This window comes from Cervus canadensis, chromosome 18 (genome assembly GCF_019320065.1).
Source record: "Cervus canadensis isolate Bull #8, Minnesota chromosome 18, ASM1932006v1, whole genome shotgun sequence".
NCBI classification, from domain to species: Eukaryota; Metazoa; Chordata; class Mammalia; order Artiodactyla; family Cervidae; genus Cervus; species Cervus canadensis.
Window position 1 is genome coordinate 20,511,109 of NC_057403.1, and position 24,594 is coordinate 20,535,702.

Consider the following 24,594-nt stretch of genomic DNA (forward strand, 5'->3'; position numbering starts at 1 on the left):
CAACCCCGGAGTGCAGTTTGACGAGTCTTTATTGGGAAGGGAGGGGAGGAGCGTCTGCTGGCTCCGGGAGTTAGGAGGCATGGGAGGTTGAAGTGGGGCATCCTTAGAGGAAGAGGATGTCTGGGAGCGGGGGGTGGTCACAGGCCAAGGGTTGGGTTCTAGGACCCCCACAGTCAGTGCTGCTGAGGCGGCAGGGCCCGCAGTGACAGCTGAGGGCCACGGGGAAGGAGACCATTGGGTCCACGCCAGGTGGGCAGCCGGGGAGCCGAACGGAGGCGAAGCGCAGCTCGTGGTAGGTGCACACCCGCTGGGGCATGGGCGGCAGGATGGCAGGCAGCACCCGCTTCTGGAGGGCGGGGAGCTTGAGTGTCTCCTTGGGGCCAAGCTCTCCCCCGAGCTCCCCCACTGCACCCCACAGATCCCAGACTCAGGCGTCCAGGGGACCCTCTGTGCTCTCCCTCCCACCTGCCCAGCCCGTTCCCCAGGCAGCAGGCCACCCTTCCACCCCCAGTGCCACTTCCGGTCTTCTATGGGCCTGGCCCCGAGTAATCTGCCTGGAGCTGACGTGGCGGCACCCGCCCGCCCTCAGCAGCTCACCATGCTGGGGCAGTAGCCGGCGCAGATGCTGGTGGTGAAAGTGATGCAGACGGGGCAGGCCTCCTTCTCAGCCGCCAGGGTGGCGTTGATGGGCTGGCACAGCGGCCGCAGTGGCCCCCTGGAAGCCCACACCCCGGCCACGCCCAGCAGCAGCCACAGCAGCAGCCCCTGGGACAAGGCCAGTGCCTCAGGCCCAGCCAGAGCCCTCACCCCACCCCCCGAACCCTGCATACATACGTTCAGGGTCCCAGCTCCTGTGCCTGCCACCTTCCATTCAAGGATTTCCCATCCCCATCCCCAGGGACCCCAGACACCCCAAGACCTCAGGCCCCACCTGCTGTCCTCCTGCCAGCAGGCCTTCTGTCCTCCCCACACCCTTCTAGAAAGAGGCCTCCTTCACCAGGTCCCCGGACTTTCCCACTTCCTGCTAGCTGTGGCCTGGATGGAGTCGCAAGGGGCCCTACAGCCTTACCTGGAGCATCTCCATTCTTGGCGCCTCCCCTGCTGTGTTTACCTGGTCTTATACCTGCAGGCTGTGGGGGCGGCAAGGCCACCGGGGGTGGCAGCATGGTGGGGTAACCTGGACACTAATCTCCCCGGGGGCGAGAGGCAGACAAGGTCAGGGAGAGGCAAGAGTGGCTCCATGGCGCACCCCTCCCCCCACTCCCTGAGTGGCTCCCGCACCATGAAGCAGAAGACACCCAAGGAGAAGGTGACTTCACGAGACTCAATCCCCAGGTGCTAGGGAGGTTGTGGTGGGAGTATAAGAAATCAGATACTGGAGGCCCTCAGTTGTGCCGCTTGCCTTGTGAGCGCCTCTACCCATCACGAGGGGACCCGGCCGAGGCTGCAGCACCGACCCCTGACAATACTCCGATGGTGATTGGCTGCAGCTTCAACCCTGCTCCTCCGGCCAAAGCCTGAATCCGACTTCTTAGGAGGGGCGTAGCTTCAATATCGGATTCTGTGGCCAGAGGTAGTGGGGGTCCACTCGCACCGCCCCTCCAAAAAGGATTCAGTGGGAATCCCACCTGCCCCACACTCGGGCCCCAAAAGCCAGGATGCCGGAACCAAACCCAGCAAAGGGCGTGACTTAGGCTCTTTAACTCATCGAGTAAGATAAGCTGTGCCCCTTCGGCAGCAGAAGACATGTCTTACAACCTCAAGGTACATTTTCCAGGCTCAGTCCCGCCCCCGCAATTGAGCGAATGTTAGATTCGCCCCGCCCAAGGGCCAAGATCTGGCTCGCCCTCAGATGGGCGGGGCTAGCCCCGCCCAGTGAGCCCCTAGTCATGGTCTTCCAGGCTTGGCCCGCCTCGTCTCGGGGGCGTGTCCAGGGCGGGGCTGGCTGGTCTGATTCAGACCAACTCTGGCTTCAAGCTGCCGTAGTTGGAGTTCTCGGTGAGGTAGGCATGAGGCACACTGTAGATGCCTGACACGGGCTTCCAGTGGGGGCCGCCCCAGGGCAGCTCCAGCGGGCAGAAACGGTCCAGCCGGCGGAGTGGGTGCAGCGGGAGGTTGTAGGATTCCTGAGCCAGAGTCAGCGCCCCTCGGTGCGGCACGACGGGCATCACTGGGCGACCGCGAGACAAGCGGATTTTCGGCGGCTGGGGTGGCCGAGAGGAGGACCGACAGGGCAGCTGCTTCTGGCTGTGGCCGCCGGTCTGGGGCGTCTCCCCGAAGTTTGAGGTCATCGAATCCTTGCGAGGATAGCTTGACAACTCCTTCCTGTTGGGTTAGGGTGGAGGCAGGATGGGGAAGGCACAGCTGGATCCTCGAGGACACATTTGTAGGAGTCTGGGACCCTTTAGGAGGCTTGGGACTGGGGAATTATCTGGGGACTCAAACCCAAAGGAGGCCGGTCTTAGACCCTCAGGGCCATGCCCTCAGATCCGGAACTCCCTCTTGGGCCCTTTGAGGGCTCCTTGTTCCTGAGAGTTGACACTAAGTGAACCAGAGCGCTAAAAGAGGTTGGGGCTGGGTCTGAATTTCTGGTTCTTGCCCGCGCAGGGACTGAAGGCCGAGACTACTGAGTCAGAGAGGGGCAGTCAACGCTGGGGGGCTCGGCGTCCCACCAGCCTCTGCGGAGGTTGTGCAGGGGGACGGGGCCAAGCGAGGACCCAGGCTCACTTCGAATAGGGCCGAAAGTCCCGGGCCGAAGTGGTCAGATAGAGCTGATGGCGGTCCAGTATGCCCCGGTCAGAAATTGTGAAAGGCCGGCCGGCCAGCTCGGGGTTCTTGGTCCAAGGGATTAGAGCCTAAGGAAGATCGGGGGAGGAGGAATGAGCAAGAAAACCTTCATAACCCGTTCCATGCCCTGGCTGCCAGACTGAGAATTCCTCTTTGTTGGGTCTCAACAGCCCCTCTGAACCAGGCCCTGACACCCGCCCCCAGAATCAGAATCCTTGGTCAATTGCACGTCAGTGCACTTCAACTTCGCGCCCCAAGTCAAAACCCTTACTAGCCTCACCTCCAAAATCCAAGTATTCTGCCCGCCAAGTCCCCAGTCACTGAAAGACCTCCCTGGCTCCTCCCCTAGACTGGTCCCGCGGCTGGAATTCAGCAGAAACCATTCCTCCTTACTTTACCCTAAGAGGAGAAGCCAGCCTTTTCTCCGGTACCAAACCCGCCTCAGAATATTCGAGCTCCGCCTACGAGTACTTTAGGCTGCGTAGCTCCGCCCCTAGCTCCTAGGCCCGCCCCAGGATTTACTAGACCCGCCTCAGAGCTGGGCTTTTGGGTTTCCAGTCCCCGCCTCCTCCTGACTCCGCTTGCACAGTGCCAACCCCCTCCCCTAGTCTAGGCAACTTCAGATTCGGTCCCATTCTTGCGCCCCTGGACTTAGAATTTCTTCTGACCCGGCGCTAGGGTCTCAGCCCGGTTCCTAGCTTCTGAGCTCCCTTCCCCCGCCCTAGGCACTCAAAGTTCTGCCAGATCCTGCCACTGCGGTTCTCCGCTACCTGGGAAGGGCCCCCTCGGTGGTGGTCTGCAAGCTCTAGGGGCTGGGACCCGAAGTAGGAGGTGGGGCCCCGGTCCAGGTCGGGCCAGCCGCCGTACTGCGCCTTCGTCTCACTGCACTGGTGCTTGGTGATCAGAGGGAGGCGCCAGCCGCGATGTCTCAGCTGAGAGAAGGCGAGGCGGGGACCCAGCGTGAGGGTGCACGGGATTCCAGTGCAGCCCCCAGCCCTGTCTACCCCGGACCTGGGCATCCCGGAACCTTACTTTTTCCCCTAAATCCTTGATCCCCACAGTCCGGGTGGGGTTCGCAGGTTCTGGGGCCTTGGGCTGTGCGTAGGGCCCTCCGTGGGTCTTAGGCACGAGAGCTGAGCCCGAGGTTGTCTCCCATCTGCTGATGACCTCGTCGAAAGCCCAGACATGCAAGTCCTGCTTTGCGGCTGGGGGCAGGGGCTCCGCGACCGTGGACTGAGCAGAAGGTGCGGGCCGTCAGCTGAAAGGACTCAGGAATCTGGTCAGCTCCCAGCCCTTCCTCCCGCCAGTTCCAGGCATCCGGGTTCGCTGGCGCCTCCTTTCTCGGCCCCAGACCCTGAGACCCTCCTCCTTCAGTCAGACAGGAGTGGAAGCCCCAAATCGCCCAAATCCAGCAAGTGTTTGGATCCCCAGGCTCCTCCTTGAGTCTGGGACCCCAGTCTCCTCTTGGCCAAGAGGCTAGGGTCCTCTCACCTGCACAGTGGGCGGGGGGAAGGACACGGGCGGGATAAAGTGGTGGGCGACGCCACTGCTGCTGAGATGCCAGTTGGGCCAGTTGGGCACCTCGGTTCCAGAGATGGGGGACCATGGGGGACCGTAGCGCAGAGCTAGGGTCCGACCCGCCATGGTCCCACTCCTGCCCCGTAGCTTAGCAGGAGCAGGCTTGTTGTTGCTGTCGCCCCGGGTGACAGAACCCGCCCACCCTGAAGGCAGCCAATGGAGGGCCTATTAGTGTATGGCTGGATGGATAGAGTAAGAGACCCAGGCTTGGAGGAACAGGACTTTTGAGAGAGTGCAGAGTCCCCAAGGGGACAAAAGCTCAGAAAAATGGTGGAGGGAGACCCAGAGGGAGAGGAGGGTAGGAAGTGGGGGGAGGGAGGGGAATAGAAATTCAGAGTTTAGAATCTGAGACCCAGAGACCGGACAGCAGAGAGCGAGGGGCTGAGACCTGGGGGCGTGTCAGAGACCCAGAAATAGAGAAACAGAGTGGAAGGAGGACAGAGTCACCTAGCACATCAGGGAATCCACGAGAAACACTGCCCCCCCCCCCTTTCCTATAAGGTCCCAGCCTTCTTAGCTACCTCCTTCCTCTGCCAGGACAGCCCACCTCCAGCGGCAGAGGGGGGATGGGGGTGAGGGGGTGGGTAACGATTTCCAGACTTCCCCGGGGCTCGCCCTCCCTCGCTGTGTGCGCTGAAGGAGTCAGCATCAGCTTCGACTTCTTCTGTCCTGCCTGCCTTTGATTTGGTTGAAAACTTCCACCTGGGTATGGGGGTGGGCGAAGAGGGAGGGGCCCAGAGGGAAATACTTAGCAATAAAGAGGGGGATGTGGAAAGAGTTTTGATGAATGAGAAAAATACATACAAGAGTGAGTGAGAGACAGCGAGTGAGAAGCAGGGACAGAAAGAGAGCTAGTGACCCAGAGATTATGGGACAAGAATTTAGACAGCAACAGCAAAGGAGGTGGCAGAAGAGAGCGGGAACCACAGACCTAGAACACAAGATGTAGAAACAAAGGCAAAAATGCACGTGTGCATGTGCGCAAGTGTGCACATGTGTGTGGCTATGGAGTGGTAATATATGAATGGGTGTTCTGAGGGTGTGGGGTCTACCTCTGAGTTCTCTTGTCTGTTCCTCACTTTAAAACCCTTTTGATCAAAGCCTCTGCCTCCTTAGTCCCCATTTTCTTCCTACCAACCCGTTCTTCAGACAGGGGAAACTGAGGCTGCCTTCTGCGGCTGCCCCAGGATTCCACAGACCCCTCATTCAGGCTTCTGGGGCCACTTATCCTATTGGATTTTCCTGGCTCATTCTAGACTGATGAGCATCCAAATCTCCCCTGATCTCAGCCAGGGGGCAGGTCAATTGGTCAAGACCACATGTCCTACTCAAGCTGGACAATGATAAGGTCTATTTCTTTCTGAGTATATTGCAAAGGCTGGGACAGGGAAGGGGATGGAAACCTGACTCCAACTCCCCACCAAGGCCAAAATCTTAAGCATCCTGACCTCTGGTCATTCAACCTTGCTTGTACTCCTGTCATAGGTAGCTCACTACCTCAAAACAGAGCATTCTAAGCACTTGCCCCATCTGACCAAATAAGATTTCTTATTGAACCCCAGCTCCCAACTAGTTGCCTACATGTTCCAGTTTTTATAAACCCCCCCACACAGTTTTATAATCCCCCCAAGTATCCCCTCCTTGTCAGTCTCTTCAGGTTGGACAAGGTGATGTCCTTTGAGATCACCTGGTCAGCAGCTTAGAAGCTGAGGAACTCCAATGGTCAAATCCACCAGAGTTGATCTGACAAGTTGTATTAGAGTTCATAAACAGTAGACACTCAGAAAATATTGGCTATTATCGTCATCGTCATCAATTTTACCCTCAAGTTCATCCAGGAGAACTCCTACTCATCTTTCAAAACCCCATTTGGTTTCACCATCTGTCTTTCCCAGAATGAGCTCTCAAAACCCATTGTGATTTTTCTTGTGACCATTTGACAAGTTCCCAGACTGAGGCCCAGAGCAGCCAGGCTACTCCTGAGGTCTTTCAGTATCCAGCTCCTTCTTCCTCTACCTGCCCAGTTCCTGGGCCTGGCTCTCAGGCCCGGCCAGTCCGGCTGAGGAGCGTGCAGACACAGGCGGTGTCAATTCGAATCCATCGCCAGCCCACACGGCCCTGGGCATCGGTGGTCAATGCCCGCACGTAGGACTGCTTGGCCTTACACTCAGACACCCAGTGCCTCCGGTCCACACCCCGGCAGCCTCCTCCACCCCCACCAGGGCCACCTTCCCCAGCGCTGGCAGCCTTGCAGCGGGTTTCAAAGAAGTACTGGCGCAGGGGACTGCCACCAGCCGCAGGCACCTCGCCCAGCACCTCCACCTCGCGCCCACGCAGGTCCACAGCAGTCCGGCGGTCTGTCACCCAGCCGCTGACTGCGTCACACACGGCCAGCTCTCCACGGCGACTGGCTGGTGCTGTCTCGCTCACCCCTCGCCGGCTGCGGTTAGCTGGGCTGCCGGCTGGCTCCCCAAAGGCCCCAGACTCCAGCAGAAAGAGCAGAGGGGGCCCCGTGGGAGTACCCCTGGACAGGGCCACCCGGGGGGACAAGAGGTCCCACTCAGGGGCTGGAAATGGGGGCAGGGGTGAGGGTGGGGCGTGGGGCTCCATCGGGACACTGGGGAGGAGGAAAAGCAGGAGGATGGGGAGGGAACCTGAGAGGCGGGGGAGCATCTCGCTGAGCACCTGAGGATAGAGAGAGGGAAGCTGGAATTAGGAGGATGATAACTTCATGGGGGGACACATGGCGACTCCAGGGGCATCTGCATGACAGAACCACAGGTTCTAGAAGCTTGGAGGACCCCTATACTTTAGGACTTTGATAATGCCCAACCGCTAGGTTAATCATAATTATTCTACTATGAGTATGAATAATAGCCAATAAAGGGGGAAATATAGGCTCAGAGAGGCTAGTAACCTGTACCAGGTTACACAGCCAGCAAATGCCAGAGGTGGGACTCAAAACATATCCTAGCAACTCCACTCTGCCATCTTGCCTCTACAACCCCAAGGAACCCTATGTCCTGCAGCCTGGATGAGGTTTGAAGTTCCAAAATTTCTGAGAACGGTCATGCCCTGGAATTCCAGGGAGACCCAAGTTCAGCTTAAAACTGCCTGTAAGACGGTAAGACACTTCCTCCCAGGTGAGGCTTTGGTTTCCCTATCCATGAAATTGGGCCAGGGCTGGGAGATGCTGGTGGGGGCATAGATGCTGCAGTTTCTCTAGAACATTCTGGAAGCCTGTGGGTTCTGGGAAAAGACTGAGAAGCAGTGCGTGGTTACCGGACCTGTCAGCACCTCCTCCACCTCCGAGCTCTGGGGCTGGGGGCCCCCAGGCTCCAGGGGGCCCCTGTTGGGGACACAGGTGGCCCCCTCCTTCCTGACATCTCAGGAGAGGGAGGGGGCAACCACCTAGGGGAAGAAGGGAACAGGCAGGTTAGACAGGCAGCGGGGGAGGGGGCCTGAACCCCTGAACACTCCACTTCTCAGTGTTCCTCTGAAAGTGTAGGGGACCAAGAGTCAAGGCTGCAGCCCCTCCCAGAGGCCCCTGCTCTGCCCAGGTGATGGCTCCTGGATGGAAAGCAGATGGGGGGAGGAGAGGGGAGGGGAGGGGAGAGGCTGAGGATGAAGGAGGCTGGAAAAGATTACATCCTCCTCAGCCCATTCATCTCCAAGACGGGGCGGGGGCGGGGCTGGCCTGGACACCCGGGTCCCCGAGGGCCCACACTTAAGAAGCCCTGGGTCCCCCTGGCTGCTTCCTGGAATGTTCTCTGCTCACAGGACAGGCCAGGGCCCGTTCAAGACGTCTACTGCACATACCTGGAGTGGCTGCCTGCCCTGGCTGGGAGATGGGGAAGTGAGAAGGGGAAAGTGTGAAGAGGTGTACATGCTGACCCAGCCAGAGCCGGGAGCGTGGGTTCCCAGCTGCTTCCTCCCTCAGACCGGGAGTCCTGGTTCCCAAGTGCCTTCTTCCTCAGACCTGGAGTCGTGGGTGCCAGCGGCCCCCACCCCATCCTTTGCAGGAGTCCAGGCTCTTGCCCTCTCCTCGCTCAGACCCCAAAGCCCCGCGCCCCAGCCTTCTCCTCCTTCAGGAACCCAGGTCGCCAGCTGCCTCCCTCAGATGCAGGAGTCAGGCGCCCCAGACCCCTCTTCCCTCGGACCCAGAAGTCTGGACCCCCAGTCCCGTCCTCCTTCAGACCCGAGAGTTCTGGGGTCCAAGCCCATCCTTCCCAGGCACTCAGAAGCGCGGACTCCCCGGCCCCTCCTCTCCCGGGAAGTTTAAGCCTGGGGGTCGGGACTCCTGAGACCGCGCTGGGGGTCGCGGGCTGTCCGTCTCAGACTCTTCCCTCCTGCCTCAGTTTCCTCCGCCAAACCCCGCCCCCGCCGGCCCCGCCCCCGTCCCTCCCTACCCGGGGGCCGGGCGACCCGGACGCCGGAATCCCGGGGGAGGAGGCGCGGAGGCGCTTACCTGGGGCGCCCTCCTCGGCTCCCCCGGCCGTCTCCGGCGCGGCGGCGGCTCCTCCTCCTGCTCGCTGGCTGTAGGGACGCCCGCTCGCCCGCCGGCTCCTCGCTGCACACGCTCCGGAGGGCCCGGGTCGGGGGCGGGGGCGGGGCGGCGCCCGACGGCGGAGGAGGGGCCGGGGGATCCCGCCTTCCACACGCGTGCCGAGACCTCGGAAGCAGGCCTGGCTCGCTCAGCCCTCAGCCCGCCTCAGTCCCAGGAGGCCAGGCGCCAGCCCCCACCTCCCTCCCTTCAAACTCGGGAGCCCGGGTCCGCAGCCCCCTCCTCCCCGCGGACATGGGAGTCCGGACCCCCACCCCTCCTCCCGCAGACGCCGGGAGTCTGGGCCCCCAGCTTCCTCCTCCTTAGGACACCCCCCGCCCAGCCCTTCTTCCTCAGCTCCAGCCCCCTCCTCCCGCAGACCCAGGAGTCCAGACCCCAAACCCCCTCCTCCTTCAGACCCAGGAGTCCAGACCCCCAAGTCCCCTCCTCCCTCAAACCCAAGAGTCCAGACCCCAACCCCCCCCCCCCTCCGCAGACCCAGGAGTCTGGGCCTGAGATTCCTTTGCGTTCTCTTGCCAGTTCAGTGTCAATCCCCGGGCAGATTCCCACCCTCTGCTCTCATCCCCGAGTCTCTCAGGAGCTCCAGGCCAGACATTAACCAGCTGGGCTCGGGGAATGATAAGGCCCCGAGGCCCGAGGAGACGGTAGATGCGGGGGTCTCTCCCACATAAGTCCTCTCTGCTGGAATTTCCTGGGTGGGGACTGGGGAGAGGGTCTTGTCCTGAGTTTCAGATAAGAGAAATTCAAGGTATTCTAGAACTTGGAGACAGACAAAGATATGGTTTGGACAGAATGACCTGCCTGGAGAAAGTGAATAGTGACAGATGATGGGAGATGGGGAGAAGAAAAGGAGACAGACTCCCAGAGAGACAGGGAGACACACACCCAGAGAGAGAGAAGGCACAGACCCAGAGAAGGGACAGACACACCGAGGAAAGGGAGAGAAGCCCAGAGAAAGAGAGACCTTAAGACAGATGGAGATTCAGACAGGAGTTAAGAGTCCCCGGGCAGACTTAACTGCTTCACCCCTCCCCTGGAGCTATTTTCAGAAGGAAAACTGACACCCGCCTTGGTGGGTGGGGGGGGGGGGCAGGGGTCATCCCATACCCCTCCCTCAGCCTAAATATAGCATGGCAAGGTGGCAGGAAGGGTGTCCCCGGATTAGGGTGTTCCCCTCACTGCTCCCCATCCCGGGCCAAGGAGACGTAGAAGGTGGCTGCGGTTGTTTATTGGGGTGGGGGAGGGGCCCTGCCCACAGGAGTGTCCATTGGAGTCACTTCCCAGACCTCCCCAGGCTTCCCCCGTCCCTAAGTACCCTACCTGCCCCACCCCCTACCAGAAGTCTATGGAACTTCCATTCTCCGATGGGGTAGTAGGGGTGAGTTAGCAGAGGGATGGGAAGTTTCCGTCTCTTCCTCTCTCCGGGTCTCTATCTCCCTCTGTCTGGGTCCCTGTCCCCTCTGTGTCCCCTGTCCCTCCCCTCTGGATCTCTGGCCCCTCCTCTCTGGTGTCTGCCCCCTTCTCTGGGTCTTTGCCCCCCCTCCCAGGCCACTGCCCTCTTCTCTCCTCCTCTCCCTTCTCCCCTTGGGTGTCTCTGTCCTCTGTTCACATGTCTTTTCCTCTTTGGGTCCCTGTGCTGGGCTCCGTGCCTGCCTCCCAGACTCTGCCTTGTGTCTGTCACTGCGATGGGGAGAGGGGGGTCTGTCTCCATTTCTGTCTCCAAATGTGCCTTTCCCTCCCTTTCGGAGAGAAGTGTTAAATTATTTAAAGGTTACATTATTTTCGACCTTTATCAAATGCTTCCCACAAGCTGTACCTGCTTCTATCTCTCTGTGTAAAAAGGTGGTTGGATTAAATCAGGGCTTTCCAAACTGAATTTGTTAGCCGCAGACCGAGTTACCCAGAGAGATTCCATAAAGGGTAGGTTCCCCTCAGACCAGTTCAAACCCTCTGATGTGTCACACTGGTGCTAACTAAGATTTCATTTGAACAAAAAAGAAAGGGTGGGGAGGTCTCTAGCTAAAAATAACAACAACAAGTCTCTGTAAACCACTGGGTGGATTTTAATAAATTAATACAAGTACTTTGAATTAATACAAGTACCTGGCACATAGGAAGCCCTATATGTGTTAGTGATTTCACCGTCCTCCTCCTCCTCCAAATGCCCTTTTAGTACTGAATGATCTCTGACCTTGGGTAACCCCCTCCCCTCTGAGCCTCAGTTTCCTCATTTGTGAGAAATGAAGCTGTTAAGTTCCGGTGCTGATCAGCAGGCTGATGGGGACACGTGGGGTCAGGCAGCAGGCCACAAGTCCTGCCCCCCCCCCCCCCAACTGGAACATTCCACACGACCTTGGGAAGCCACTCCCATGCTTTGAGATGCTGATTTCTCCCCAGGGAAATAAAGCGGGCCCTCAGTTTGTCTGATACACTTCTTGAACTGCGGGAGAGGTGGCGTACCCAGTTTGGAATCTTTGTGTGATTCTATGTGTGCATCTCTCTTGGGTTGAGGGGCACTGACTTTTTCTGCCTTTTTCCTTTTTGGTTCTCTTTCTCTGGGGTGCTCTGGTCTCTTTTTCAATTCTAGGTTTCTGTCCCTCTCATTCTGGGTGCCTGACACCCGTCCCCTCTGGGTCTCTGTCTTCCCCTCTCTCAGGATCTTTTTTCCCTCTTTGGATTTCCCTTTCTCTCTCTAGGTCTCTATACCTCCCCAGCTCTCTATCCCCCTCCTCTGGGTTTCTATCCCCCAATCAGGTCTGAACAGAGTACAGTTTCCACCCCTTTTCCCTTGTGGCTCTGATCTCCATGTCTGGAAGCAAAACTCTAGGAGAAGACAGATAGAGAAGGGGTTGGTTTGAATGGCAAAACAAGGCAGGTGTATGGTAAACAGAAGGGGTATCTACATCTTGCTAGTTCACCCAGAAGCCCTCCATATGACCAACTGAATCTACAGATACAGAACCTAGCTCTGCTCCCTCTTATAGTGATGACACTGAGCAAACCAGTTCAGTTGGTCTCCTAGAGTCCACACACTACATTTGCTCCTTGACACATGATTACTTCCTAGTGCTGTTATCCCTAGGGCCACTAAATGCAAGCAAACCAACATGGCCCTAGAGACCTCATACATACACTGCAACTCAACCCATTCCTACAGGACTCAGCGAACACATCTTGATGTAACTCAGCTCAGTTTTACGACCCAAGTGAACCAGCCCTACAAGACTCACATGATTATACAACTCATTACGATCCAGCTTAATGTTGCCCCAGAAAACGTCTAGCCACATAAAGCTATGCAATTCAACATGACAGAACCCTGAAACACTTGTACACACTCACATTCCAACCCAACTTGACCTCATATGACCTAGAAAGCTCACATTCTATCACTTGACTCCGTGTTTCTACATGGCTCACAAGTTCACAGAACCTAAAATAACATGGCCCTAGGAGAATCACAAAGCCACTCAGTTTCCAGTTTCTCAACTCAACTCCACAACACCATGCATGAACACACAATCAGTCCCAACAGTGCCATGGGTGACCATCGTACTTGATCCAACATGGCCCCAGGGGACTCATAACACCACAGAACCCTGCACAATGCTGTTGGACAAGACTCCCAACCCAACCCAACCCAACATGGAACCAAGAAACTCACAAAACTATGTGACCAAACCTATCTCAACACTACCCCCAAAAGGCTCCACAAGCATTGCACAACCCAGTGCAGTACAAACCAATGGAACCTCCATCTCAACTCAGTATAACCCATTGCCATTCACTGTCACCTCAGGAGGTACCCACAGGAGCTACCAATCCACAACTCAAGACCCAATAAGACTTAGTGTTCCCCAGTTCATTACCACTTAACTTAGTTCATCCTAGAAACAACACCCTCCCCCCAACTTTCCCCTCCTCCCTTCCCGCCCTCCCTCCAAGGAAATGTGAGGTCCTTCAGACCTCAACTGTCCCTCACACTTCGGTGACCATGTGTTTCCCAGGGGGGGCCCAGAGTGGAGGTGGCAGCTCAGACACCTCTCGATCCACCAACCCCCCATTGACCTTGCCCTCCAGGGGGCCACAGGGCTGCGTGTCCACATGGCTGTACATCCCAGCCTCTTCGTCATCTGTCTCCCGGTGGTAAAAGTAGCTGAAGTTGGAGACAATGACCGGCACAGGTAGGGAAATGGTCAGCACGCCGGCGATGGCGCACAGAGAGCCCACTATCTTGCCACCCACAGTGACGGGTGCCATGTCTCCATAGCCAACTGTGGTCATAGTGACCACCGCCCACCAGAAGGATTCAGGGATGCTGGTGAAATGGGAGTCTGCCCGATCCACCTCGGCAAAGTAGACTGCGCTGGAGAAGAGGACCACACCAATGAAGAGGAAGAAGATGAGAAGGCCGAGCTCGCGCATGGAGGCCCTTAAGGTCTGGCCCAAGATCTGCAGGCCCTTTGAGTGCCTGGAGAGCTTGAAGATGCGGAAGACACGTACCAGTCGGATGACTCGCAGGATGGCCAGTGACATGGCTGGCTGGCCCACTCCCCGCTGCCGGGCCAGCTCGGTACCCAGTGCCACAAAGTAGGGCAGGATGGCCACGAAATCGATGAGGTTCATCACATTCTTGAAGAAGGCTGTCTTGCTTGGGCAGGTCACCAGGCGCACCAGCAGCTCAAAGGAGAACCAACAGATGCACAGAGTCTCCACCACAAAGAACGGGTCATCAAAGGGCAAGCGAGGCGGGGGTCCAGGCACTGGGCTGGAGCCGTTCAGCCGAGCCGAGAACTGCAGGGAGGAAGGGATTCAGGAAGGACCATGCCAGGGCTGGGACACACTGGGATGGCCATATTTGTGGGTTAAATATTCAACTACTTCTTTACAAATTGGCCAATAGCCGCTGTCTCCAGAACCCCGCTGACCCAATTGGCAGAACCTTCCTACCAGGACCCCAGGGATCATCCCTGTAAGGCTGACTTTAGGATCCCTGATTCTTCACTGGCAGGGTCTCCTGAAACGATGCTAGAGTGGAGCTCAACCTCGTCCCTTCCGAAATCCCGCCCCCAGCGTTGAATTTCCAGATGGGGAGGGTCTCAGTCCTGGCCTCATTCCCTTCTGCCCTGCCCTCCCCAAACCCAGCCCCAGACCGTGATGGTTAAAGACCTTGTCTTTAATGCCAAAACCCGGGCTCCTCCTCTAACCTCAGTTCACCTTTCTTCACGATGGAGGCCTCTTACCCCAGCCCTCAGGCCTCACCCCTCTTATCTCCATCTCTCTAGGTGGCTTTCTTCAGATCCCAGACCTCAGTGCCTCCAGTCCATCCTTCCCATTGGTTACTGCCAGCCGCACAGACGGCCGACTTTTCAGTTTCTCCTTACCCCTCAGTTTTGATTTCTTAATACACCTTTCCTCCTGCCCTCCACAGGCCGGGTTTCTCACCTACCTCAACGCTCGCCTTCTGATAAGGCAAGTCCTCCTATTCAGATCCTCAGATCCCGCCCCATTAAGCTATATACATTTCCCTTCCCCAGCCCAGCTTTTAATGGTAGAATCCCTAGTCGGGCACTGTCCCTGGGTTGCTCCCCCTCTCACAGCTTCCCAGGTGGCGCTAGCGGTAAAGAACCTGCCTCCCAGTGCAGGAGACTTAAGAGACACAGGGTCGATCCAAGGGTAGGGAAGATCCCCTGGAGAAGGAAATGGTAACCCACTCCGGTATTCTTGCCTGGGAAACCCCACGGACAGAGGTGCCTGGCTGGCTACGGTCCATAGGGTGGCAAAGAGTCGGACACGACTATAAGCAACTTAGCACGCACAGCCCCTCGCCTCCGATTCTGATTCATTTGGTTTTCCAACCCCAATGCCCTGCCCACCCACCGCCAGGCCCCACCTTCCTGAGAAGCCCCGCCTCCCAATGCCCCTTACCCCACCTTATGATTGGCCAGGACCCCGTGGACGCGACTCACCTCCTCCCAAACCCCGCCCCGTCACAGTCAGGCCCCGCCCCTTACCGGGCCAGCGGCAGCCACCGCAGCGAGCCCCGGGTTGTCGCGGTCGTCGCGAAAGTCGGGCAGCGTCTCGAGGCAGAAGACGACGATGGAGACGAGGATGACAAGCACCGAGACGACGGCGAGCACGCGCGCCGCCTGCGAGCTCTCGGGGAACTCGAAGAGCAGCCAGAGTTGGCGCGCGAAGGCGTGGCGGGGCAGGGGGCGCTCGGTCGGCAAGGGGCAGCCCTCATCCTCGCGCAGGCGCGCTAGCGCCGCGCCGCCCAGCCCGTAGAAGGCCACCTCCTCCAGGAAGACGTCGAGCGGCACGTGCGCCGGCCGCCGCAGCCGCCCGCCCGACTGGTAGTAGTAGAGGACCGCGTCGAAGCTGGGACGATGCCGATCGAAGAAGTACTCGCGGCGCGCGCCGTCGTAGAAGCGGCTGCGGCGCACCGGGTCCCCGAGCAGCGTGTCCGGGAAGCGGCCCAGCGTGCGGGCCCGGGTCTCGAACCGCAGCCCGGCCACGTTGAGCACCACCCGCTCGCAGCAGCCGCAGGGCGGCGGGCACCCGGGCTCCATGGCGCGCGCAGCCCCGGCGACCCGCGGACGGACGTGTGGCCCCGACGCCCGACCCGGCCCGGCCCGGCCCCGCCTCGGCCGCCGCCGCCGCCGCCCCAGCCTGGTGTCCGGTGTCCACGCGTAAAAATAGCCCGGCCGCGCGGCCAGGGCGCGGGGGAGGGGGCGCCGTGACCCCGGCGGGGCAGAGGGCGGCCGCGCGCCCTCTGCCGGGGCGCCCGCCCTTCCGCCTGGCCGCCGCCGCGCTGGGGTTTCTCCGGGTTCATTACGCCTTCGGGGCCCCTTTGTCTCCGTCTCCCCATCTCCTGAGACCTCTGTTCTGCGGCCCTCCGGGTTTTCCTGTGTGTGTGTGTGTGTGTGTGTGTGTGTGTGTGGTCTATTTTTTTTTTTTTCGTCTATTTTTTAAAATGAGCATCTGAACGCCTCTGTTTGGAGTCACAGATTTCCATCTCTCTCATTCTTTTGTATGTCTCTGCTTCTGGCTATGTCTTTGCTTTGGGTCTCTCTGATCTCAGGGATGTATGTCTCTGGGTCATTTTTCTCTGGGTTTTTGCCGTTCTAGAGTCACCTGTGTCTGGGAATTCCTGGCAGTCTGTGTCTTGGTCTCTCTGAATCTCCGTCTTCAGTTTGATTCTTGTATCACTATCTCTCTTTATTTCTTGTTTCTCTTGGTCGCTGTCTTTCATCTCTGCCTAGGTCTTTCTCCTTCTTGTCTCTCTGGCTCTCTTCTCTTATTATCTCTTAGCTCGCTGTGTCTCTGTCCCTGGGATTCTCTGGGGCTCCCTTTCAGCTAGCTTTCTTTCCCTGTCTCTGAATTACTGCAAGTCTCTGTCTCAGGGCTTCCGGACCGCTGAGCCTCTCCGGAGTCATACGTCTGAATCTCTCTCTGACCATCACTCTAGGTTGGCTCGGCCACTGTCCTGGTGGTTGCCCCATCCTGGGGACGTTCCAGCAGCCGCTCATGGGCGTGAGCCCCCCCACACCAGATCCCCTCGCTCTCCTCTCCCACCCCCACCCCAGGGTCTCTACCTGGCTTCTCTGCCAGACTTCCTGAGCCCCAGCAAGGCCTGAGCTGGGGCCCTGAATAGTGCTAAAGAAGGCCGGGCCTGCCAGGAACAGGTGGGGGGTGGGCTGGGGAGATGCTGCAGGGTCACTCCAAGGGACCAAAGGACAGACCGACGATGGCCTTCCAGCCACTGGTGTCCTATGACACCGGGTAAAAATAGCCCCATCGGATGAGCTTGGAGGGAAGCAGTGGGGATTGGACACCCAGACTCCTGGGCATGAGTCCCCAGGCGCCCTCTGCTGGGGGAGAGGAGAGAGCCATTAAAGGTTTTAGCTCCCTAGGAATTTTGGCCCTCTTCCTGTCTGCAGTTTTGCGATATTTTGTCACCATCCATCTGGGTTTGTGTCCTTCTCTGTGTATCTATGTCCCTTTCTTGCATGGTCTTTGACCCTCCCCGTGAGTGAATCTCTCTCCCTCCCACCCCCCTCCCATCTCTCTGGCCTTTTCCCTTCTCTCTGGTCTTTTCTCTCTCTGTTTTATTCTTCTCATTCTCAGAACTCACAGAAGCCTCTCTTTGTGGGTTTCTGAACATTTGGTATGAACAGATCCTTCCTCCTTCCTTACACCCTCCTGCTACTGAGCCTGGAGGTGGGCTTACTCTTTCTTTCACCTCCAGAAAATTCTCCCTTCTTTCACTTTCAGAAAATTCTCCCTTCCTCAGCTCCTCTGACACTCAAGCTATCCATGGACACCTCTCCCCAGCCTTCCCTAAAAACTCATCCTTCCCCCTTCTGGCCACTCCCACTCTTTCAGGGAAGAGTTTCAATCCTGGCTCCATATTCATCATTCTAAAACTACTGTCATAGGGAATTCCCTGGAGGTCCAGTGGTTAGGATCCAGCACTTTCACTGCTGAAGGCCAGGGTTCAATCCCTGGGAGAGGACCTGATATCTCACAAACTGCACAGCAGCCAAAAAAAAAAAAAAGGAAAGCTACAGTCATCCTTGGAAGGGCTGCTATGTGATTTTAGAGGTTAGATCATAAAAGGCAACCTTCCACCCCACTCTTTTCCTTAGGACACTTGTGCAGGCCAGATGACAAGGCCCATGTGGAGAGGACGCTAAGGCACTAAACTTATAGCTAATGAGCAGCATCAGCCTGCGGCCACATGAGTGAGCCATCTCAGAAGCACATCCTCCTGCCCCAGCTAGGCTACCCACTGTAGCACAGATAAGTCTTCTCCCCCCAGCCCTGCCCAGCTCGTAGCCTTGTGAGCAAAATGAATGGTCTTTGTTGTTTTCAGTCACACAGTCTTTGGGTGGTTTGTTACACACACCATGATAATAGATAATCCACATGTGGTATCTTGGTACTCTGAGCCTATCATTTCCATCTGATCTACCCCAGCCTCCTCCCTCCCTTCCTTCCATTTTTAAGGTTTTATCAAGCTACAGTTCAGTCATTTCAGTTCACACAAAGGACTTCCCTGGTGTCCAGTGGCTAAGACTCTGTACCTACCACCCCCCCACACAAAAAAGACTCTGCACTCCCAATGCAGGGGGCCTGGGTTCAATCCCTGGTCCAGGAACTAGATCCCTCATGCCGTAATGAAGATTGATGATCCTGAGTCCTGCAACAAAGCCTTGCACAGCCTAAATAAATATTAAAAAATAAAAGGGGCTTCCCTGATGGCTCAGATGCTGAAGAATCTGCCTGCAACACAGGAGACCCGGGTTCCATCTCTGGGTTGGGAAGATCTCCTGGAGAAGGGAATGGCAATCCACTCCAGTATTTTTGCCTGGAAAATCCCATGGACAGAGTCTGGCGAGCTACAGTCCATAGGGTCACAAAGAGTCAGACACGACTGAATGACTAACACACTTTGAAAAAATAAAGTATACAACCCAATGGCTCCTATATTCATGAGTTTTGCATCCATCACCACAATTGAATTTAGACCATTTTTGTTATCCCCCCACACTTATCTGTCATCCCTTAATTGAACCACCCACAATTTGGAGGTAATTTGCTACAGCAGTAACAGGAAAATAAGAGACGGTCTCTCCTCTTCCTCGGTATCATTCTTGTTCCTGTGTTACAATAAGACCTTTTTTTAAAATTCGTTTTACTTTTAATTTTGAAATATTTTCAGACTTACAAACAAAAGAGAGGGAAAGATAGCACAGAGGATTCATGATAGCCTTCACCCAGGTTCTCCTAATGTTAGCGTCTTACATTGCCATGGTTACTTTGTTGAAGAAACTGACAACGGTACAATACTATTTACTAAATGATGTTCAAATTGCCTCCATTTTTCCAATTAATGTCCTTTCTTCCTTCTAAGATCCAATCCAGAATACCATGTTGCATTGAGCTTTCATGTCCTCTTAGCCTCCTGCAATTCTGCAATTTTTTCTTTTTTTACTTTTTCCTTGTCTTTAATCACCTCAACACTTTTGAAGAATACTGTTCCTACTGAGGGTCAGTGGACCATTCCTCAGTTTGCATAATAGAGTTCTGCCAAGAGAATGCATTGGTCATAGCAAACACCCTCTTCCAACAACACAAGAGAAGACTCTACACATGGACGTCACCAGATGGTCAACACCAAAATCAGATTGATTATATTCTTTGCAGCCAAAGATGGAGAAGCTCTACACAGTCAGCAAAAACAAGACCGGGAGCTGACTGTGGCTCAGATCATGAACTCCTTATTGCCAAATTCAGACTTAAATTGAAGAAAGCAGGGAAAACCACTAGACCATTCAGGTATGACCTAAATAAAATCCCTAACGATTATACAGTGGAAGTGAGAAATAGATTTAAGGGACTAGACAGACAGAGTGCCTGATGAACTGTGGGCAGAGGTTCGTGAGATTGTTCAGAAGACAGGGCACAAGATCATTCCCAAAACAAGAGATGCAAAAAGGAAAATGGCTGCCTGAGGAGGCTTTACAAATAGCTGTGAAAAGAAGAGAAGCCAAAAGCAAATGAGAAAAGGAAAGATATACCCATTTGAATGCAGAGTTCCAAAGAATAGCAAGGAGAGATAAGAAAGCCTTCCTCACTGATCAGTGCAAAGAAATAGAGGGAAAAAATAGAGTGGGAAACACTAGAGATCTCTCCAAGAAAATTAGAGATACCAAGGGAACATTTCATGCAAAGACCGTCTCAATAAAGGACAGAAATGATATGGACCTAACAGAAGCAGAAGAGATTTAGAAGAGGTGGCAAGAATACACAGAAGAACTGTACAAAAAAGATCTGCACAATCCAGATAATCACGATGCTGTGATCACTCACCTAGAGCCAGACATCCTGGAATGTGAAGTCAAGTGGGCCTTAGGAAGCATCACTGTGAACAAAGCTAGTGGAGGTGATAGAATTCCAGTTGAGCTATTTCAAATCTTAAAAGATGATACTGTGAAAGTGTTGCAAATATGCCAGCAAACTTGGAAAACTCAGCAGTGGCCACAGTACTGGAAAAGGTCAATTTTCATTCCAATCCCTAAGAAAGGCAATGCCAAAGAATGCTCAAACTACCGCACAATTGCACTCATCTCACACGCTAGCAAAGTAATGCTCAAAATTCCCCAAGCCAGTCTTCAACAATACATGAACTTCCAGATGTTCAAGCTGGTTTTAGAAAAGGAAGAGGAACCAGAGATCAAATTGCCAACATCTGCAGGATCATCGAAAACACAAGAGTTCCAGAAAAACATCTATTTCTACTTTACTGACTATGCCAAAGCCTTTGACTGTGCAAATCACAATAAACTGGAAAATTCTGAAAGAGATAGGAATACCAGACCACCTGACCTGCCTCTTGAGAAATCTGTATGCAGGTCAGGAAGCAACAGTTAGAACCAGACATGGAACAACAGATTGGTTCCAAATAGGAAAAGAAGTACATCAAGACTGTATATTGTCACCGTGCTTATTTAACTTATGGGGGTGGGTTCTTGTCAAGTTTATTGAGGTTTAATTCACATACAGTAAACTTGATCCTTTACCAGTATACAGTTCTATGAGTTTTGGAAAATGTATAGTCATGTAACTGCCACTACAGTAAAGATTTAGGACCGCTCCATCCGCACCCCCAAAGTTCTCTTCTTCCCTTTGCAGTAAGCTGCCTCCCACACTTCCAGCTCTTGGAAACGACTGCTCTGTTTTCTCTCCCTCTTTTCTCGTAGTTTTGCTTTTTTCTGAATGTCAAATAAGGCCGACCCTTGAGTAACTCCAGGTTGGAAAGGAGTGCTGATGGTCCACCCCGTTGAAAATCTGAGTACTGTGTTTTCTCCATATCCACGGTTCCACTTTCAGGAATTCAAGCAACCAAATGGTTTACTACTACAGTATCGAGTGCTGAAACACATTCACGTATAAGTAGATGCATTGTTTCATTTATATTTGCTCAAGGGTCAAGTATAAATGAAATCATACAGTGTGTAGCCTTTTCAATATGGTTTCTTACACTTAGCATGGTGCATGGAAGATTCATTCCTGATATGCGTATCAGTAGCTCTTTTTTATTTTTTATTGAAGTGTAGTTGACTCTCCTTCTTCTTCTTTTTTTGAATAAGGACTCAAGATTCAGATCCCCTTCTCTCTCTTTTTAAAAATTAATGAATTCATTTATTTTTGGCTGTACTGGGTCTTCGTCACTGTGGGGGCTTTCTCTAGTTGTGGCGAGCGGGGGTTACTCTTCATTGCGATGGCAGGCGTCTCGTTGCAGTGGCTTCTCCTGTTGCGGAGCACAGGCTCTAGGGCATGAGGGCTTCAGTAGCTGCAGCTCATGGGCTCAGTAGTAGGGCTCCTGGACTAAAGCAGAGGCTCAGTAGTTGTAGTATACAGGTTTCGTTGGTCTGTGGCATGTGGGATCTTCCTGGATCAGGGAGAATCCGTGTCTCCTGCATTGGCAGGTGGATTCTTTATCACTGAGCCACCAGGGAAGCCCCATCCTCCTCCTCTTTTTAATTGAATGAAAGATTCTTTAAATTCTACAGAGCTTTACAATTTTCAAAAGTTTCACACACATGATTTCATCTAGTTCCATAATAACTTCTTTTCCCCATCATGCCTTGCCCCCTTCCCTCTCCCTAGGGGTAGTTATTAGTTTGTTTTCTATATATCTGAGTCTTCTCCTTTTGTGTTATATTCACTAGTTTGTTGTAGTTTTTAGATTTCACATATAAGTGATATCATACAGTATTTGTCTTTCTCTGACTTATTTCACTGAGCATAATGTCCTCCAAATCCATCCAGGTTGCAGCAAATGGCAAAATGTCACTCTTTATTGTTGTTGAGCAGTATTCCATTGTATCCTACATCTTCTTTATCTATTCATCTGTTGATTGATGCTTAGATTGCTTTCATATTTTGACACTGGCTCTTTCTTCCCCCCTCCCCGCTTTGGCCCTCCTGCGCTGCATGAGGGGATCTTATTTCCCTGAACAGGGATAGAACCCATGCCCCCTGCAGTCTAAACCACTGCAGGGAAGTCCCAGACCCTGCCTCCTTCTTGAAGCACTTTCCTTCTTGGCTTCCTGGACTCTGGACTCTCCTGGCTTTTTCTGCTACATTTCTGATCCCTCTTACTCAGTCTCCTTTGATGAATCTTCTTGTTTTATCTCAATTCTGACGGAGTGCCTTTAGACTCAGTGCTCAGACATGTTCCCTTCTCCATCTTCTCTTGTAGCGGAGTTCATTCAGTCACGTGGCTTCAAGTACCACCTCTACTCCAATGACTCACAAATCTAGGTTTCCAGCCCCAAACTCTTCTGCAACTGCCATATCTTCCAACTTGCAATTCCACAGCTCCATCTGAGTGTCAAACAGACATCTTTGACATGTCCAAACCCAGAACTCCTCCTCAATAATCCCACTCTTCCCCATGTCTTCCCTCTCTAAATGAATGGCACCATCTGTCACCCAGTGGCTTAGCCTACAAACCTAGGAGTGAGGATTATTGTTAATGGAAAATTAGCTTTTCAAAAGTTTTTCCTTAGGGATTTCCCTGGCAGTCTAGTGATCTAGACTTCACCTTCCAAATCAGGGGGTGTGGGTTCGATCCCTGGTCAGGGAGCTAGGATCCCATATGCCAAGTGGCCAAAAATCCAAAACATAAAAAAAAGCAGAAACAATGTTGTAACAAATTCAATAAAGACTTTAAAAATGGCCCACATCAAACACAAATCTTTTCAAAAGCTTTTCTTTAGGCTTATTTTGAAATCATTTCAGACTTACAGAAAATTTGCAAAAGGTATTAATAGCACAGATTTCCCATATATCCTTCACCCAGCTTTCACCAACATCAACTTCTTACATAACCATAGTACAATTATTTGCCAGGAAATTAACAATGGTATATTACCATTGACAAATAATGCTACAGACCTCATTTGAGTCTCAACAATTTTCCAGTGATGTTCTTCCTCCAGTTTAGACTCTAATCCAGGATCCCACATTACACTGAATTGTCTCCTTAATTTCCTCTGGGAATTATTTCTAATAATTCCACTCCTATAGCAACTGAGTAACTGAGGTCACCTTCACAATAAATCCTAAATCTTACCACTTCTTTTTACTCCACTGCTACAGTAACTGGGCAGGACCCTATGAGGTCTTCCCGGGACAAACCCCGGCCCTGCCCTTGTCTTCTGCCTGCCTTTTGTAAAAAAACCTTTAGCCAAAGAATAAATTTCATCAGAAAAAAAATGAAAAAGTGCAGTAGCAAAGAAGAGCAGTCAAACAAATAATAGTTTAATCATTAAACAAAGTCAACGACTTTTAGTTCCTCCTCAAGGGCTACAGATAATATTTTGAGCCATCTCCTTTGGGATGTTTTGCAGATACCAAAACCCCCACCAGGTGGAAGAAGTTAACTGCATGATAGTCAGACTGTCGCCATGACATAAGCTGCTTCACCTTGCACAGTTCCCGAACTGCCCTCAAAGAAATGGGAACAAACCGCCTCTGGAACTGAAGATTCAGTTCAGTTCAGTTGCTCAGTCGTGTCTGACTCTTTGCAACCCCTATGAACTGCAGCACACCAGGCTTCCCTGTCCATCATCATCTCCCGGAGTTTGCTCAAACTCATGTCCATTGAGTCGATGATGCCATCCAACCATCTGGTCCTCTGCCGTCCCCTTCTCCTCCTGCCGTCAATCTGTCCCAGCATCAGGGTCTTTCCCAGTGAGTCAGTTCTTTGCATTAGGTGGCCAAGTATTGGAGCTTCAGCTTCACATCAGTCCTTCCAATGAATATTCAGGACTAATTTCCTTTAGGATTGACTGATTTGATCTCCTTGCAATCCAAGAGACTCTCCAAGGTCTTCTCCAACACTGCAGTTCAAAAGCATCAATTCTTCGGTGCTCAGCTTTCTTTATGGTCCAACTGAAGATTCAGTCAGTTCAGTTCAGTCGTGTCCGACTCTTTGCGACCCCATGAATCGCAGCATGCCAGGCCTCCCTGTCCATCACCAACTCCCGGAGTTTAATCAAACCCATGTCCCTCGAGTCGGTGATGCCATCCAACCATCTCATCCTCTGTTGTCCCCTTCTCCTGCCCCCAATCCATCCCAGCATCAGGGTCTTTTCCAATGCTGTACTTAAATTTAGATCAAGACGATGTTGGTCAGACAACTGCATGACGAATCTCAAGATGATTGTCAGAGATGACTGTACTGTTCTGTATGTAGCTCCCTCCCTCTGCCTATACATCCCTGAAATGCTCTTTTAAAAGTTCTTGTGGGGGCACTTCCAGTTCAAGATGGTGGAGTAGAAGGACGTGCGCTCATCTCCTCCTGGGAAAACACCAAAATTACAAATAGCTGTTGAATAACCATTGACAGGAGGACTCTGGAACCCACCAATAAAGATAACCTTCCAAAGACAAAAAAGCCACAATGAGATGGTAGGAGGGGCACAATCACAATAAAATCAAATCCCATACCTGCCAGGTGGATGACCCACAAACTGGAGAACAATAATACAAAAGAAGTTCTCCCACTGCTGTGAAGGTTCTGAACCCTAGGCTTCCCAGCCTGGAGATCCTACAAAGGGACTAGGAATCCCCAGGGAATCTAGCCTTAA

At 53.7% G+C, this 24,594-nt stretch overlaps 4 protein-coding genes across 5 annotated transcripts; all 4 read right to left on the minus strand.

Annotated features, from left to right (window-relative positions):
- Positions 1-11: 11 nt before the first annotated feature.
- Positions 12-1,191, minus strand: LOC122420964 (lutropin subunit beta). 2 transcript variants are annotated; one of them, XM_043436607.1, is made up of 3 exons: positions 1,070-1,191; positions 598-765; positions 12-346 (listed from the first exon to the last, which is right to left on the minus strand). In XM_043436607.1, the coding sequence occupies exons 1-3, from the start codon at positions 1,082-1,084 to the stop codon at positions 104-106; spliced, it is 426 nt and encodes a 141-aa protein (XP_043292542.1). In that variant the 5' UTR covers positions 1,085-1,191; the 3' UTR covers positions 12-103. The 2 variants fall into 2 exon arrangements, with proteins under 2 accessions (XP_043292542.1, XP_043292541.1); XM_043436606.1 differs by lacking the exon at positions 1,070-1,191 and having other exon boundaries at positions 598-860.
- Positions 1,192-1,938: 747 nt separating this feature from the next.
- Positions 1,939-6,039, minus strand: LOC122420962. The gene is made up of 5 exons (XM_043436604.1): positions 4,279-6,039; positions 3,820-4,020; positions 3,558-3,719; positions 2,728-2,855; positions 1,939-2,325 (listed from the first exon to the last, which is right to left on the minus strand). The coding sequence occupies exons 1-5, from the start codon at positions 4,429-4,431 to the stop codon at positions 1,956-1,958; spliced, it is 1,014 nt and encodes a 337-aa protein (XP_043292539.1). The 5' UTR covers positions 4,432-6,039; the 3' UTR covers positions 1,939-1,955.
- Positions 6,040-6,168: 129 nt separating this feature from the next.
- On the minus strand, positions 6,169-9,227 carry NTF4 (neurotrophin 4). The gene is made up of 3 exons (XM_043436605.1): positions 8,834-9,227; positions 7,653-7,776; positions 6,169-7,050 (listed from the first exon to the last, which is right to left on the minus strand). The coding sequence occupies exon 3, from the start codon at positions 7,036-7,038 to the stop codon at positions 6,406-6,408; it is 633 nt and encodes a 210-aa protein (XP_043292540.1). The 5' UTR covers positions 7,039-7,050; positions 7,653-7,776; positions 8,834-9,227; the 3' UTR covers positions 6,169-6,405.
- Positions 9,228-10,974: 1,747 nt separating this feature from the next.
- KCNA7 (potassium voltage-gated channel subfamily A member 7) lies at positions 10,975-15,628 on the minus strand. Its single transcript, XM_043436602.1, has 2 exons — positions 14,944-15,628; positions 10,975-13,723 (listed from the first exon to the last, which is right to left on the minus strand). Exons 1-2 carry the CDS (start codon positions 15,496-15,498, stop codon positions 12,908-12,910), a joined length of 1,371 nt encoding a protein of 456 aa, XP_043292537.1. The 5' UTR covers positions 15,499-15,628; the 3' UTR covers positions 10,975-12,907.
- Between the last annotated feature and the right edge of the window lie 8,966 nt (positions 15,629-24,594).